Genomic DNA, 15,727 nt, shown 5'->3' with positions numbered 1-15,727 from the left:
ATCAGACCCCCTACTCAATTTGGTTGTCATGCATCTACCAGCATACCACTGATGTGAATGGTAGAAACTAGAATAAATTCTCCCATTCCGGCCTTGGTGGACATTTATGCTTCATTGAAGAAAGTCTCAAGGGCTTTGCAAACACTACATTCTTTAGTTTGTTTTGTTTTCTGAGACAGGGTTTATGTTACTGAGGAAAGTTACCAACTTCTAGGCTCAAGTGATACTTCAACCTCAGCTCAGGGAGCAACTGGAACTATAGAAGGCAATACAGCCCCAGGCTGCAGATGCTTTATTCTTTATGCCTGGAATATTTCAGATGGCTCTAGGTTCTGCACTATTAAGGGGCTGATGTAGAGAAAGGTTGATGAGTAGTAAGCTGTGATGAGATTACCTCTCAATTGGAAAGATAAAGTAAGACAGTGCTAGAATAAAGCCTTCTCTTACACTGGACATAGTGGCACACATCGGTAATCCCAGCACTCTGGGACACTGAAGCAAGAGGATCCTAAAATGGAGCCTATGCTGGAAATGTGGTGACTCAGCCAGACATTGTTTTAACAGAAAAAAAATTTTTTAAAGATGTAGCTCACTGAGTAGGTTCTGGGTTTAATCCTGAGTCTGGGGAAAAGATGAAAGAAAAAAGAAGGAAGGGAGGGAGGGAGGGAAAGAAGGAAGGAGGGATGGGGAGGAAGGAAGGAAAGAGGGAGACAGAAAGAGAGGGAGAGGAGAAGAGGAGAAAGACAAGAGGGGAGAGAGAATTGCATAGCTGTAAACCCAGAACTCACAGAGGTGAGGCAGGAGGATCTCCATTGAGTACTAAGCCAGCTTGAGCTACATAGTTCAAGGCAAGCCTGAGTTACATAGAACGACCTTGACTTAACCCTAACCCGAAAAAACGAGTAAAGGCTTCCCCATCCCTGCCTTCTCTAGTGGAAACTGGCTAAGCTGGTAGGTTGGAGAAGTAACAGAAGACTCCTGGGGACCTATCTTTGGGAACCTGGATAACTGTGCAGTCGCCTTGGAACCTTGCTGCAGACCTTCCCGTCCAGAGGCAGGGGGCAATCTTGAGCAATCGCCCAGCCGGAGCCACAGCCTGGCGTGGCGACGCTCTAGCAGCCATTTCTCAGTGGGCCGACTTGCTCTTTCCCTGGCAGCCTAGGCTCCAGCTCTGCGCGCGCCTGGTAAAACTGTCATGGCAAGGATCCCAAAGCTCGCAGTCTTTGATCTGGGTGAGGGAGGGGCTGGGAGTCTCATAGGGCGCTGCCCGAGCTTCTCCCCCAGGGCGACACAGTCCGTGCGCCCCCAAGGCCGAACCTTCCCCTCCTTCCTCCGCAGATTACACGCTCTGGCCTTTCTGGGTGGACACGCACGTAGACCCTCCCTTCCACAAGAGCGGGTGAGGCAGGGATAGGAATTGGGGCGGGGCGGGGCGGGGCGGGGGGGGGGCTAGGATGGGCCTGTCCGTTACTAAGCGTGCTCTCGCCCTCTCTAGTGATGGATCTATACGGGATAGGCGGGGTCAGAGCATCCGACTGTACCCTGAAGTGCCCGCGGTTCTGGAAAGATTGCAGAGCCTTGGGGTGCCCGTCGCGGCCGCTTCACGGTAAGAACTACTGACGCCCATCTCTCCTAATAACTGAAGGATGCCTGTACTCAGAGACATTTTATGTAACACCCTGAGTACAAAATTTTTTTCCGTTTTATTCTTGTGTTTGTTTTTCAGTTCTTTGAAATAGTTTCTCACTATGTAGTTCAGGCTGGCCTTGAACTGTGTAGCCCACGCTGCCCTCAAACTCACAGCGATCCTACTGCTTCACCCGTCCAAGCGTTGGGATTACAGGCATGGGTATACAAATGTAAGAGGTACACTGGGTAAGGTGGAACAGGCCTAAAATCCCAGCTACTCAGGAGGCTGAGGTTGGAGGATCGCAAGTTTGAGACCAGCCTGGACAATTGGGTGAGACTCTTCAAAATAAAAAGAGCCCGGGGCTGGGGTTGTACCTCAGCAACACAGCCCTGCATGGCAAGTGTGAGGTCCTGATTGCGATCACCAGTACAAGAAAAACAAAAGTCAGTGTTCAGTCCCTAATTTAAAAAAAAAAAAATTGCAAGGGGGTGGAAGAGAAGAATTAAGATGTGTTCTCTGTGTGTACCAGCTCACCACGATGAATGTAATCAGTTATGTAGTACAAACCTGTACTAATACAAATAAAAAAGCGCAACCTTGCAAATATTTGCATATGTTTCCTAATTCTACCCTCTCCTGTACCTTTTACTTGTTAAGCAGTGGCTCAGCACCAGCTGTGTCCCACAGAAGACAATGGAGTTGAATGAGGGCTTGGGAGCCTCTCCATCCCATAAAAAGAGCAAACTGGCTTCCCCTGCTTGGACTTAGCCTGTATTGCAGCCTGGCCCTTCACTCTCCTAATTGCATCCATTACACCCTTTTGCAGGACAGGTGAGGTGGAGGGGGCCAACCAGCTACTGGAGCTCTTTGGGCTTGTCAGATACTTTGTTCATCGGGAAATCTATCCAGGTAGCAAGGTTACACACTTTGAGAGGTAGGCAGGGGTAAGGGTAGGGGCTCGGGGAGCCCAGGTGCCAGCTCCCCCACCCCTGGCTGTCTTGCACAGGTTGCAGCAGAAGACTGGAGTTCCTTTCTCACAGATGATCTTCTTTGATGATGAGAAGCGGAATATTGTAGACGTCAGCAAACTGGGTACCGGGCAGTGACAGTAGGCATTTGGGGGTTGAGGAAGGAGCATTCTGAGGAGGGAAGAGTAGCTATGCGCAGGGTGGATAGTCTGCATGACAGGGGATATGACAAAAAGGTGGCAGTCATGGGACCCCTGAAAGCTTGATGCCATGTGACTTCTTTTCCTTCTAGGTGTGACCTGCATTCACATCCAGAATGGGATGAGTCTTCACACCTTAACCCAAGGGTTAGAGACGTTTGCAAAGGCCCAAGCAGGGCCCTGAGGTCCAGCCCTGTGGATGTGCCTCATCTGACACCTAAAACTGAAAAAGGAAATCAAGAAGGCATTCTCAGGTGCATTTGTTCTTTATTAAAGTTTATCTGTGTGGGACAGAAAAGACCTTCTCCATGGCGTGGATTGTTTCTATTTTCTACTGTGAATGGGGTGGTTGTCCTGAGATCCCCAGACCAGAGTGTGGGATTGAGACCCACAGGTTCTGCCTTCACCCGTGACCCAGGCTGTGATCCCGAGGTCGTGAAGAACTCTCTCACCGCGCTCTTAGCGGTGCCCTCCCAAAGAGCATTTCCTTTTAGGGAGCCAAGACGATTTGGGGGTGGGGGAGTCTTTTCAGGTAGTAGAAATGAAGCGGCCCCTTTAAGAGGGGTAGGCTGGCTCAGCGGAGGCTCTGGCACGTGACAGCGGTGACAGCGCGGTTTCTCTGCGGCTGCCGACGAAGTCACCTTAAAAGGTGGCGCCCAAAGGAGGAATTGGCCCAGACCCTGAGCTCTGAAAACCACCTTCGGGGAGCGAGGCGGAAGGGTGCGGGGCACCAGCCGAGGGCAGAGGCGCGAGAGCCGAGGTCGCCATGAGTGGGCTCCACCGACTCTTCGGAAGGGGTGAGCCCGGGACAGCCAGGCCGCCGGGAGGAGCTGGCCGAGCCGAATGGGGGGTGGGGAGAACCGCTGCTCCGGGCCAGGGGAGCGACCGAGGGGCTGGCTGCCCGACCTGGCCCGCGGAGGGGACGGGCTCAGTGCTGGTGCCGGAAGGCCTCGTCCCTCTACCTTGTAGCGTTGTAGGGGCGCCTTGTCCCCTCTACCCTTATTCCCAAGGCCACAGAAAGAGCTCGGGTCCCAGGGCACACAGACTTGAGAGAGTGGGACCCCCTGCACAGGCGCGGGAACTGCTTTGCAGGTGCCTCCCCCGCCCTTTTCCTAAACCCTGATGCTTACTCTGTGCTGAGCAAGAGAGAACTAAAGTGAAGAAGAAAAATGGCTACCTGAAGCTCAGGTCTGGAGGGGAGAGACAAGCAGAGACAGGGATTTACAGTGTAGCTCGGCAACTCAGTGAGCCAGTGCTCCCAGAAAGCCAGGTGAGGCAGAAGTGGAAGGGGGCGTGGAGTGTTTGGTCCAGAAGACTAGCAGCTTGCAGGTGCAGCAGTGACAGCCTTCAGTAACACAGGCAGGGAAGCTTGTGATATATTTAGGGAATAGACAAATGGTGGGCTTGTGTGTGTTAGTGTGTGATGTTAATGAAGGGGAGAGAAGAGTAAAGGGAGAATAGTGATGGAGAGGTCAACATTGCAAGACAGGAAAGGCCCATCTCCCTAAAACGTGTTGGATTTTAAACTGGGTGTGGTGGCACAGGTGTGTGATCTGGGCACTTGGGAGGGAGGATTGGGAGGCTGAAACTATGGGACTGTAGAAAAAATCAAATGGAAAAACAAAGTTTTGGATTTTCTCTTGTAGGCAAGAGATTATTGAAGAATTTAAGCAGTCTTGGGCCAGCAGGCTTTGATTTGAAAAAACTGACTGTTAAAAGTATGGAAGTTGAAGGGAACGATTGAAATCAGAAAGTTTTCTCCAGCGCCTTGCACTTCATTTAGTTTGGTCTGTGGAGGGAGGACCTTTGGCATCTCCTAGGATAGCAAATGGAACAGTGTTGTCAAAAAGTGACTGAAGGGGCCGGGGATTTAGCTCAGTGGTGCCACTGCCTGCCTCGAAAGCCCAAGGACCCAAGTTCAATCCCCAGTACCTGAAAAAAAAAAAAAGTGACTAGAAATGACTGAAAGGCAGCTGGGAACACGAGGACGAATGTTGGCTTTCGAAGTCATATTGCCACATTTTGATTCCTGCTTTATCTGTTAGCAGTTGTGGTTTTAGACAAAACATTTAACATCTTTGTGCCGTTTTCCTATTTGGAAAGTGAAGATAGTACATTTGTGGTAGAGAATCACTTGGAGATTAGTGATGAGACAGGCGTCTAGTACACTGTCCTCTCCATGATTGGTGGCTAATATTTTTCTTCACACCCTATGGGCCTGCTGCACTGGACTCCTAGGGAAGAAGGACAAGGGGCCAACTCCCGAAGAAGCAATACAGAAACTGAAGGAGACAGAGAAGATACTGATCAAAAAACAGGAGTTTCTGGAGCAGAAGATTCAACAGGAGCTACAGACAGCCAAGAAGCACGGGACCAAGAATAAGAGAGGTAATGAGGGACAGGAGCCCCTGGAGAGGACCCGGGGCTGACGCAAGTGCTTCCGACTCTGATGTTCAGATCAGGGTGTGGGCTGGGTCAGCCGCCCTACAGGCTCTGCGGAGAAAGAAGAGATTGGAACAACAGCTGGCACAAACCGATGGGACATTATCCACCCTGGAGTGTCAGCGTGAGGCCATTGAGAATGCCACCACCAATACAGAAGTGCTTCGTACCATGGAGCTTGCAGCCCAAGGCATGAAGAAAGCCTACCAGGACATGTGGGTATGGGGGGCAGTGGTGGAGGGGACTCAGGCACTGGGGAGGGTGGCTTGGGATTGTACTTGAAAGCTGAAAGCCTCCCTGAATGTGAATTTACATCATGCTTATGATGACTAGACCTGTGTCTCCCTCCTTGCTTCTTTTGCTGGCTGGGGCATTCTAAGGAGTAAAGCTGCTTTCTCTAATTGTTAAAGAGCCTTCAGGGAAAGGAGTGCATCCTGTCCTCTCCAGTGTGACTTCTGACTGTTTCGTAGCCCAGACTTGCCTCTTTCCCCTTTTGCTGACATGGGCTTCTTGTGAGGCCATGGTCAGGCCAGGCTTCATTCCTGCAGGTGAGAAGGTGGGGAGGGGTTGCCACCTAATCTCTTGGCTGTATGTCTTGTTCTCAGGGACACTGACAAGGTGGATGAATTGATGGCCGATATCACGGAACAGCAGGATGTGGCCCAGCAGATCTCAGATGCTATTTCTCGGCCTCTGGGTTTTGGAGATGACATTGATGAGGTGACTCGGTCCCGGTTTGAGGGAATACCGAAGAAAATATGGGACTGGCCAGAAAGAATGTTGGGGACAGTCCCTTGGGACCAGTCTGCTTTTGGAACTGGATGCTTCCTGTCTTGGTCTTATCAGTTTTGTCATCCTGTATCTAGGATGAGTTGTTGGAAGAGCTGGAGGAGCTGGAGCAGGAGGAATTGGCCCAGGAGCTGTTAAGCGTGGGTGACGAGGAAGAAGAACCCCCTGTCCAATTGCCTAGTGTACCTTCTATACATCTGCCTGCAGAGCCAGGTACCCAGAGCTATTCACTGTCCTGAGGCCTTGAGAAGGTTGGAAAAGATTTGGGATAAAATTATTCCCCACTCATCCTGCCACAGAAGATCCAGGCAGAAAGCAGTGCTTGTAGTGATGCAGGTTGTTGACTGCATAATGGCTTGGGACTAAAATGGAGCAGGGCAGAAATCCAGACTTCAGCCTGGGCTCCACACAGCAAGCTGCATAGCCTGCTTTAGGGCTGTGGATGCTATGAAGAGAGGCACCTTTCTAATTTGCATAAAGGTGCTATGGGAATGAATGGGCAGCAAACCAGCATGCAGAAGGCCTTTTAGGTTGTTTGCTAGAGAGACAATTCTAGCATGCTCTGGATGTCAGAGCAGGGCATAGCTGGAAACTTCTGAGGCATTAACACTTCTTTCTTCTCTGGGTGTCCTCTCCCCAAAGCTCCCAAAGCAGATGAAGACGAAGAAGAACTGAAACAGTTGGCTGAGTGGGTATCCTGATGAGCCTGGGCTTCTCTTCCTATGGCTTCCTGCATTGGTCCCTTTGCCTCAAGTGCCAAGTGCTGTGGTAAAAGCAGACAGCTCTTTGGGAAGCCCTGCTAAGTAATGTGATCCTATCTGAGCAAGGAGCATGTTGTCCTACCATCCCTGGTGGAAATCTTAAGAATCTTGCTGCATAATGTGCCCTAGGCTCCTTGTGTTTGACAGGAGTTACGGTGCCCTTGTTCCTAATAAAATTGGGTAGATGGGTCGTTGTGTGGGACTGTGTTGGCTACTGAAACTCCCACAGGTTCTCTGACCATATTTTTTGTTTTTTGGAACCAGGGATTGAACTCGGGTCCTTGTGCTTGTGAAGCAGGTGGCGAAACCACTGAGCTAAATCCCCAGCCCTTCTGAGCCTCTTTTTAAGCACTGAATAATGAGAGTAATGAAGGGGGGCTGGAACATCAAACAAAACACCGTGTTTTTGCAGTGCTTGAGGATGTGTTCAGAGGAGACACTGTTTCATCTTTCAAGTTGGTTTGTGCTAGAGTTGCCTGTCACTAAAGTTGAGGAAACTGCCATCATTACTTATCTGTGGAGCCATCTCTGAGTCTTCTTCACTGCTTTCCTTTGGTCCTGCCTCTGTCAAGACAGCCCCATGATTTACTGCCCTTTTTGCTTTTGCAAAGTACATGTTTGAGAAGAGAGAGTGAGAACACAGGAGTGGCCAGGGAAGTAGCTTTGCTTTATCTGAACACACACTCAATAGCACTCACCACTGGATTTTTGGTTAGCACTCTGTCTGGGAGCTGCCGTGTGTGGTGCTTGGACTCTCTGGTATTGTGTCCATACAAGTTACAGTGATGTTAGAGGTGGGAGAAGGAACCAAGGTACTGAATATAACCTATTTGTCATTTGTGAAAGAGCAACTGATGCTATCACTTTGAACTATAGACAAATAGAGCCATAATCAAAATGAAACAGCTAGGGTGGTTGAACATTAGAGAACAAAAGACAAAAATAATGAGAATGCACATACCTAGAATAACAAAACTTTCAAAATTCAAAATGAGGTTTTAATTGAGCTTCCCTTACCCCACAAGATGGACTGTGAACTACAAACTTTGCTGAACAGATGTCAAGATTACTGGTCACAGGCTCTGAGCAGAAATCCATCTCTGACCCGCAGCAGTGTTCCCACCAAGATTCCCTTTGGCAAAGAGCATCTTTGACCCTAGCTGATGAAAGTACATCAGAATTGGATTTATTTTTAGTATAAAAGATTTGTCAACCCTGACCTTCCTGCTTTGCTCCTGTCAGCCCCCTGCCTTAACCATTTTCAGGTCATTCCAAGGGCTGCTGAGAATTAGTGGTGTTGGGAGCCTGGTACGTGGCCTCAAGCAGCTTGATCTCATAGGTGGTTGGCTCAGGCTGGAACTTGACCACCCAGGGGTCCTTGATGATGTCCAGGATGGTGGCACGCTTGGCAGCTTGGCATAGCATCTGGAGGATCAGGTTCTAGGACAGAGGAGAATGAGGTCTTGACTGAGTTTGCCCTCACCGTGCCACACAGACACTGAGCAGCTGGGCCTAAACATGAAGCAGGCCAGCCTGGACACCACTCTGGTGAAAGGGGTTTGGCCCTGGTTTTATGCTGTGGGGAGAGCCAGACATTCCCTGCAAGAGGAGACCAGCCCATGGGGGCAATCCCTTGCCTAAACCCCTTCTGGCCTAAAGGGACAGAAGCTGAAACATGTTTATCAAGTGTGTCTAAGACATGGAGGTCAATGTCTGACCCTGTAAGTCCTCCCCACTACAACATGAAAAGGGCTAGAGTACGAGATGGCATGGTTGTGGGAGGAGCCTTCCCCAGTGTTCTGGATGCCTAGGTTTAATATTCCGTCCCCTCTATAGATCATCCCTAAAGCCTCAGCCCTCCAGGGGGAGCCAGCACCTTGCATTCGTGGGAGATGGTATGATTAGGTGGGAAAGTGACCTCCTTCCGAGTCCCTCTCAGCAGCTTCTTGAGATTGGTGTCATCAAAAGGCAGACGAGCAACCACTAGAGTGTAGAGGATGACGCCCATGCTCCAGGTGTCAGACAGGAAAGGGTTGTAGGGCAAGCCTCTCAAGACCTCCGGACAGGAATAAGCAAAGCTGCCACAGTAGGTCTGGCTGAGATGGGAAACAATGCTCGCACAGTGGTAAGAGGAGCTTTTATGGCCAGTCTGGTTAGGAGACACCATCTTGGCAAAGCCAAAGTCTGAAATCTTCACGTTCTCCTGCTTATCCAGCAACAGGTTTTCCAACTTTAAGTTCCTGCCAGTAGCAAAAAGATTAGTGGTCAGATTGAGGATAAGGTTTATTATATTTGGAGCTGAGGCGCCAGGAGTCAAGAGGCTAGAGATGGATGAAGACAGGCAAAGTGGCAGGGATATGCCATTATGAGAGCAAAGGGCAGTAAAGAAGGAGCCACAGAGCAAAAGGGGAGAGTGATTGTTACTTGGAGGGGCATTAATAGTTCTTTGCACACAGTATGTATTTAGAAATGTCCTGTATCAGATGATTGAACTAAAGTGGATAAATGAGCCTCCGTATTGAGCAGGGAGATCAAGAGATGAAAAAAGGGCAGAAAATAGTGTGTATAAAACCCCCTGGAGAGCCCAAGATTCCCAGTTCAGGTGGTCATGCCCTCACCGGTGCACGATGCCCTTGCTGTGCAGGTAGGCGATGCCCAGGGTTATCTGTGAGAACCACTTGCCAGCAAGGGCCTCAGAGCAGGCCCCATAGCACTGGATCCATTCAAGGATGTCACCACCCTGAGCCAGCTCCAAAATGATGTACACTCGAGATGTGGTCTCAGTGGCCTGATAGAAGCTGATGAGGTACTTGTGCCGCAAGACTTTCATTACCTGACCCTAGAAGAGGCAACCATCAAACCTGGGAAAGGAGAACCCTGGCTGTACTCCTACCCTCCAGTGTCTTCCCACTGTAGTAGGTCTTCTTTCTTACAGCTTTGGAACAGAATCAGCCCCTCCACTTCCAAGGGCAGGAGGCTTGTGGGCAAACCCTGTTTACACTTTCACGGGGCAGGAGGTGAGTGTGTGTGTGTGGGAAACAGTTTGAAAATATCTTAAGGAAGTTTCCCATCTGTCTAGTGAGATGCTTGGCTCTGGTTTGAGGCTTTGGCTCATCTAGGCCTCGCCAGACCCATTCTGGAAAACCTCAAGTAGCTGAGTACAAAGTCCACTTCCCCCTTATCCTCGCTACTGACCTGTAACTCACGAGGCAGGAACTTGTTAAGGTAGTCGTCTGAGGCCTTCTTCTTAGAGATGATCTTGATAGCTACCATGACCCTCTCCTTTATGTGGTAAGCCTCATACACGGTCCCACAGGAGCCAGTGCCAATGACCTTGCCCACATTATAATTGTACTCCTCCAAGACAGAGCCATATGATGTGTTTGGTACTGCCTCCATGCTGTCTCCCTTCCCCACAGTGTTAGGCTTGCTAAGAGAAGGGTGCTCTGCCGCTTAGAAGCCTCTGTGTCCTGTGAGGCAGTGCCTTGGGCCACAAAAAGCTAGGGTACCAAAGTGAAGGTAGTTTCCAGATGCTTGCCTATATAGTCACACAAGTCTGGGATGCTGGGCTCAGCCCTCCACTAAGAGCTTGAAGGGACAAATAAGAGAAGCAGTTCTTTTGTCTCCACTGGCTGTTTTTACTTCTTCCCCTTGGATATGGAACTTCTCGAGGTCTCAAATTCTGTATACATCACAATCCCTCTCCCATCTATCAATCATCACAAAGTTTGAGAATGGAGTGCAGTTTGGGAAATATTCATTCCCAGAGGAATATTCTGCAAGCTGGTGAGATGTCACCATTGATCTTACCTCCTTATTCATGTGAACTGAGTGCCTATATGCCAGACAGTAGGCTGAACATTAGAATAGATTACACAGGTCAACAGAGACCTATGTTCCTAGATTTTATAATCCAGCATGAGAAACACATGAGTGTAGTACAGCGAATGCAAGGTATGGGAGTTTACTCTAGAAATTTTACCTTGAAATGTGTTCTGGCCTCCCATGTCTCTGAATTTTCTACTTTTCCTCTGAACCTTCTGGTTATTCCTCCATTGGAGTTCCTTTTATCTCCATATCCTGTTGTCATCATTATCAGCATTGCTGCTGCTATTGTTGCGGTTGTTAACTGTTCTGGGGAATGAACTAAGACCTTGCATATGCTAGACAAGCACTGTAGCACTGCCACATCCCCACCTTCTCTATTTATACTTTAATTGTGATGTCCCAAGGGATCTATCACTATCTTGATTTTCTCAGGCTTTAATATCCTTAAGGATTTCATCCACTCCCAAGGCTTCAGTTGCCACATTTATGCTGAAGGCTCCTAATCTCATCTCTACCACAGATACACCTCTGGAATTCCTGATGCAGTGTCTACTGGCTTCCCAGAAATCACATGGGCATGTCTTTCCCAGCCAGCTCAAACTCACCACGTCCAAAACTGAACCCCCTCATTTTCGCTCTTAGATTTCCCCCTTCTGGAAATTCTACTCTAGTTGTCTTCTTTTAGAAACCCAAATGTCATTCAAGACCAGTGATGGTGAATATAGTGTTTTTCTTTTAAAACGAAAGATGTTAATGTAGAATTGTGTTTTTTTTAATCTAAAACCTTGGTATTCAGGTTTAATTAGCGTGCTGGCACTCTGCTGTAAATAAGTGGGTTTTCAGTTGCATTTTGGGCACTTGGGTCTCTAAAAGGTTCACCATCACTGTCCTAGATCTCCCCCGCCCCTTGGTCCTTTCATCCAATCTGTCACCAAATTCTGCCTTTTCAGACTTCTAATAATCTCATTAATGAGATACTCAGGGCTCTCCAAGCCCACTGCCACTTCTTTAGTTCAAGCCTGCATAATTTAACTGATTTCCCTAAGAACCTTCTTCTTCCTTTTGGTCTGTTCACCCTGAAGTCCAAGACATAAAACTAATCTTATTCTCATTGGAAACAAATCACTGTCTTCCCAATTTCCTCAGGATCAAATTACATTCACATTTGGCTTTCAGATGACCCTGCCTAGCCCTCCTTTTATCATTTAACCACATATAATGCATCATCCAACAGAACTGCTTTTTCATCTTTGTTCTCCTGGAAAACTGCTCCTTGAGAATTTAGCTTTGGAGCTGTTCTTTGGGGGGGGGTGTGGTACTGGGGATTGAGCTCAGGACCTTGCGCTTGCAAGGCAGGCGTGGTGCCACTGAGCTAAATCCCCAGGCCTGGAGCTGTTTTAAAGAGGCCTTTATTTACTTCTCAAGCCAACGTGAGGTGTTCCTCTCTTCTGGGTTCCCCACAGCCCTGATACTTTCTCTGTCACAGCACCTAACACAGTGTCTATTATTGGTTTTTTCCCTTACATTCCTACTAGGCTATGCAGAGAAATCAGTAATGAGAATAGTGAGCTGAAGTCAGGTTTGAAAAGAATGGGTTGTAGGGAATGGAAAGAAGCTGGTTTGAAAAATGAACAGAATCACTGGGCAGCATGGAGGGGCCAAGTGAGATTGGAAAAGAAAGCACAATTTACAGAGACATACAGTGTTGAGATTCTCTTAGCATCTTGGGTCCAGGTGCTTGAATATTCATGAATTAAGATTAGGGCTTCTTTTTTGTTTTTTGTGGGGTGGGGTGGGGGACTCACTGTGTAGTTCAGGCTGGCCTTGAACTCACTATGTAGCCCAGGCTGGTTGTGAACTTGCAGCAATTCTCCTGCCTCAGCTTCCTGAGTGGTAGGATTATAGGCATGCACCACCACACCCAGCAAGATTAGAATTCTGCTTAGCAGTGGCCATGAAACAATGAGAGAGGCACCAAAACACAGATAAGCATGTGGCTGAAATGGTGGAATATGGAATCTAAACTGCAGAAGAAATTCAAGCTAGAAACTGTCTAAGGGTGCAGGAGGATGGGTTGAAGGACTCAGTGGAGTGGAAGAACAAGTTGGTGGGAAATGACAGAAGGACCAGAAGTTGTGGCCACAGAGGATTCTTTGGATTTAAAATGTTGAGGTACTGCCAGTCAGGGGCAAATGCTTATAATTCCAGCACTTTGAGATTAAGGTAAAAGAATTCCTAGTTCAGAATCAGCCAGGGTTATATAGTGAGACCCTGTCTCAAACAAAAGAAAGATCTAAACAGATTGTGCCACAAGCTACCAATCAGTGCCCACTTGACACTCTGACTTTGGTGGCAGGGTAGTTTCAAACTCTTTTGGAAGTGAGCTCTACATCCCCATGTAATACAGTGAGCAGCCATCATCGCACGCCTTTGTAGGGAGATACACCCACTCCTCCCTGTCTTTGGCTTTTACAAACTGGTCCTTGGATAGGTAGACTGAACACAATTGCAGTCTCCCGTCTGTATGAGGGCAAACCAGTTCACTCAGGGCTTGTTTATGAAACTTCCTAGTATATCAAAAACATTGGAGGTTCTAAAGGTACAAAGGTGTATAAATTGGGCCAGGGATTTAGCTCAGTGGTTCCAGTGCCTGCCTCGCAAGTGCAAGGTCCTGAGTTCGATCCCCGATACCAAAAAAATATATATATATATCAATTATAGACTCCGTTTGAAGAGTTAACAATTAGCAAAGGATATAAGTAAAATAACAGTACAGTGGTATGAAGTGCTGTGTACAAAACTAGAAGGAGAGGTATCATTTGCACTGTTCAAAACAATGAGTTCTTCACACAGGTATGGGAAATGGTAGATCAGGCAGTCTAGCAGAAAAATAACATGAGACTTTCAGGCTTGAGAGAACATGATATCCAAGATTTCAATCTGGACGCATGATAGAATTCCAGAAAGGGAATATACCTGGATAAGTAATAAGAATCAAGAGCTGACAGACCTCATGTGTAAAGCTATTTTCACTTTTTCCCATATACTCACAGGAAAATTTTGTGCATGAAAATTGGAACTTGCTTAAAAAAAACCCATAAACTGATGCTTAACATCCCCTCCCTTGAAGTTCTGGTTTTAAAAATCCTTTTAATAGCACAGTGAAAAATGATTTAAGGAAGGCCAAGGATTTAGCTCAGTGGTTCTGGCACCTGCCTTGCAAGCACAAGGTCCCGAGTTCGATCTCCGGTACCAAAAAGAAAAATGAAAGAAAAATGATCTAAGGGGACTGTGACGAGAACCTCAGAAAGATGGCTGTCATGGTAATCAAGGTAAGAGGATGGTGCCTTTGCCAAGAAAACGCTGGACAGCAAATATAGGAAGATAACTAGGGAAATTTGGTGGCACTCATATTTGTGTTCTTTTCTTTTTTTGTACTGGGGATCGAACTCGGGACCTTGGCGCTTGCGAGGCAGGCAGTGGCACCACTGAGCTAAATCCCCAGCCAGTGGTGACACTCATATTTGAGAGAGAGAGAGAGATCTTAAGAGGCCTTTATTTCTGGCTTTAGAGACCAACAAGTTGTCAGTTAAAGATTATTCCAAAACCAAAATAACTTTTCTAACTACGAGAATCATTCATTGTCAGGCCTAGTTGTGGAAGAATGCAATATTGATTATACCTAGAGCAGGCTATAAGCAGTGCAGGCTGTAAAGCGTTAACCCCACAATTGGCTTGTTTTGAGAAATGAGTCCAGCTGAAGCCTACAGTGCTGAGGTCAGAGTGACTTGCACCCAAATGGTGTTCCCACAACTAAAACCTTACTAGAAGGACAATTTTCTAATTACAACCATACATTTTGTCTATTCGATTCATATTTCAAGAATTCTTTGTCTTATTTTTTACAAGCCTTGCTTACATTAATTTCCATAGAAACCGAATGACTGCACATCCGTCCATGTAGTACTGCCCTTGTACATAGCTTGCCTTTACCCTACTTGATTACTAATAAAAATGAGTGGCTTGGATGGACCAGGGCCTTTTTCGGTTACACTGGCATTGATTGTCCTGGCCCCCACTTTCAGTCTTCCTTAGTTCTGACTTTTAGTTGTTTTTCTCAGGCCTGCATTGTACACTAAGTAGGAGACTGCAGCCTACTGCAGAGGTTTCCAGTAACGTTTCAGGGGTCCCCCCATACCTAGTGTGGTGGCTATTCCTGTAGTTCTACCGAATCAAGAGGCTGAGGAAGGAGGACTGATTGAGCTGGAGAAGAACAGGGGGAAGTAATGAAAGGAAGGAAGGAAGGGAGGGATGCAGGGAGGGAAAGAGGAGAAAAATCATTGTATAAAAAACTCAAAACCCAACCCTTGTGTGAGGCCCTGAGTTTGATTCCCAGTATCAAAACAAAACCCTTACTTCCTGGAAACTCACCTGTCTATGGGGAGAATGGCTGAGTGAGAAAGGGTCATAATCATAGTTGTGGATAAATGAAGGCTATTTCACACCAGAAATCACTTGTGATTTTTCCATAATACTTCTTTCCTCTAGGAGAGAGAACCTTGAATCAGTTTCCTTACCTGTTGCTCCCAGGACGACAACTGGAAGTCACTGCTAGATCTGAATTCCAGAGGGATCTTCCGAGGGCAGATTCTGTTAAAAATAACTAAGAAACACAAGAGTACATTTTTTCAAAATAAGAGAGCCATACACGTACACAGAGATAGATTTTTTAAAAACACACACACAGGATGAGATGAAGGATAGCAAGATTCTTTACCTCCAATTGACAATAACACTTGTCAACCTGACCACCTCAAGAGTGAAAGGAACACCCTATCTCTGCAACTGATCCTCCCTCCCTCCCTCTTCTTTATTGTTGGCCCTGAAGGGCTAAAGTCCCAGGGAAGCCTCCAGTACTGCAATGGGGGACTTTCTTCTCTCCAGTACTAGGAATTGAACCAAAAGCCTCCAGCACATTAGGCAAGTGCTCTAGAACTAAACTACATCCCCAGCCCTTTTTATTTTTGACTCTTGCCTCATTCAGGAAATAAGGAAAGGAAAACTGTACTGAGTGTCAGGAGATCCGGTCCCCCTCCTCTGCTGGGGCAA

At 47.4% G+C, this 15,727-nt stretch overlaps 3 protein-coding genes across 6 annotated transcripts; 2 read left to right on the top strand and 1 right to left on the bottom strand.

Annotated features, from left to right (window-relative positions):
* Positions 1–1,075: 1,075 nt before the first annotated feature.
* On the top strand, positions 1,076–3,395 carry LOC101700514 (magnesium-dependent phosphatase 1). Of its 3 annotated transcripts, none has more exons than XM_004864121.4 (6): positions 1,076–1,232; positions 1,339–1,399; positions 1,496–1,606; positions 2,457–2,564; positions 2,637–2,722; positions 2,891–3,103. In XM_004864121.4, exons 1-6 carry the CDS (start codon positions 1,196–1,198, stop codon positions 2,980–2,982), a joined length of 495 nt encoding a protein of 164 aa, XP_004864178.1. In that variant the 5' UTR covers positions 1,076–1,195; the 3' UTR covers positions 2,983–3,103. The 3 variants fall into 3 exon arrangements, with proteins under 3 accessions (XP_004864178.1, XP_021099516.1, XP_087053352.1); XM_021243857.2 differs by having other exon boundaries at positions 2,637–2,738; XM_087197226.1 differs by lacking the exons at positions 2,457–2,564; positions 2,637–2,722 and having other exon boundaries at positions 2,891–3,395.
* LOC101700145 (charged multivesicular body protein 4a) lies at positions 3,072–6,980 on the top strand. Its single transcript, XM_004864118.4, has 6 exons — positions 3,072–3,595; positions 5,037–5,186; positions 5,278–5,455; positions 5,846–5,960; positions 6,107–6,242; positions 6,672–6,980. Exons 1-6 carry the CDS (start codon positions 3,565–3,567, stop codon positions 6,728–6,730), a joined length of 669 nt encoding a protein of 222 aa, XP_004864175.1. The 5' UTR covers positions 3,072–3,564; the 3' UTR covers positions 6,731–6,980.
* A 786-nt stretch (positions 6,981–7,766) lies between these two features.
* Positions 7,767–15,036, bottom strand: LOC147822327 (testis-specific serine/threonine-protein kinase 4-like). Of its 2 annotated transcripts, none has more exons than XM_087197220.1 (4): positions 9,986–15,036; positions 9,409–9,629; positions 8,667–9,030; positions 7,767–8,230 (listed from the first exon to the last, which is right to left on the bottom strand). In XM_087197220.1, exons 1-4 carry the CDS (start codon positions 10,187–10,189, stop codon positions 8,057–8,059), a joined length of 963 nt encoding a protein of 320 aa, XP_087053346.1. In that variant the 5' UTR covers positions 10,190–15,036; the 3' UTR covers positions 7,767–8,056. The 2 variants fall into 2 exon arrangements, with proteins under 2 accessions (XP_087053346.1, XP_087053347.1); XM_087197221.1 differs by having other exon boundaries at positions 9,409–9,623; positions 9,986–10,228.
* Positions 15,037–15,727: the final 691 nt, after the last annotated feature.

This window comes from Heterocephalus glaber, unplaced genomic scaffold, assembly GCF_053883595.1.
Source record: "Heterocephalus glaber isolate CG9 unplaced genomic scaffold, H.glaber_assembly_v1.0 deba00001662, whole genome shotgun sequence".
Lineage (NCBI taxonomy): Eukaryota > Metazoa > Chordata > Mammalia > Rodentia > Bathyergidae > Heterocephalus > Heterocephalus glaber.
This window is presented reverse-complemented; position numbering and strand designations above follow the sequence as displayed.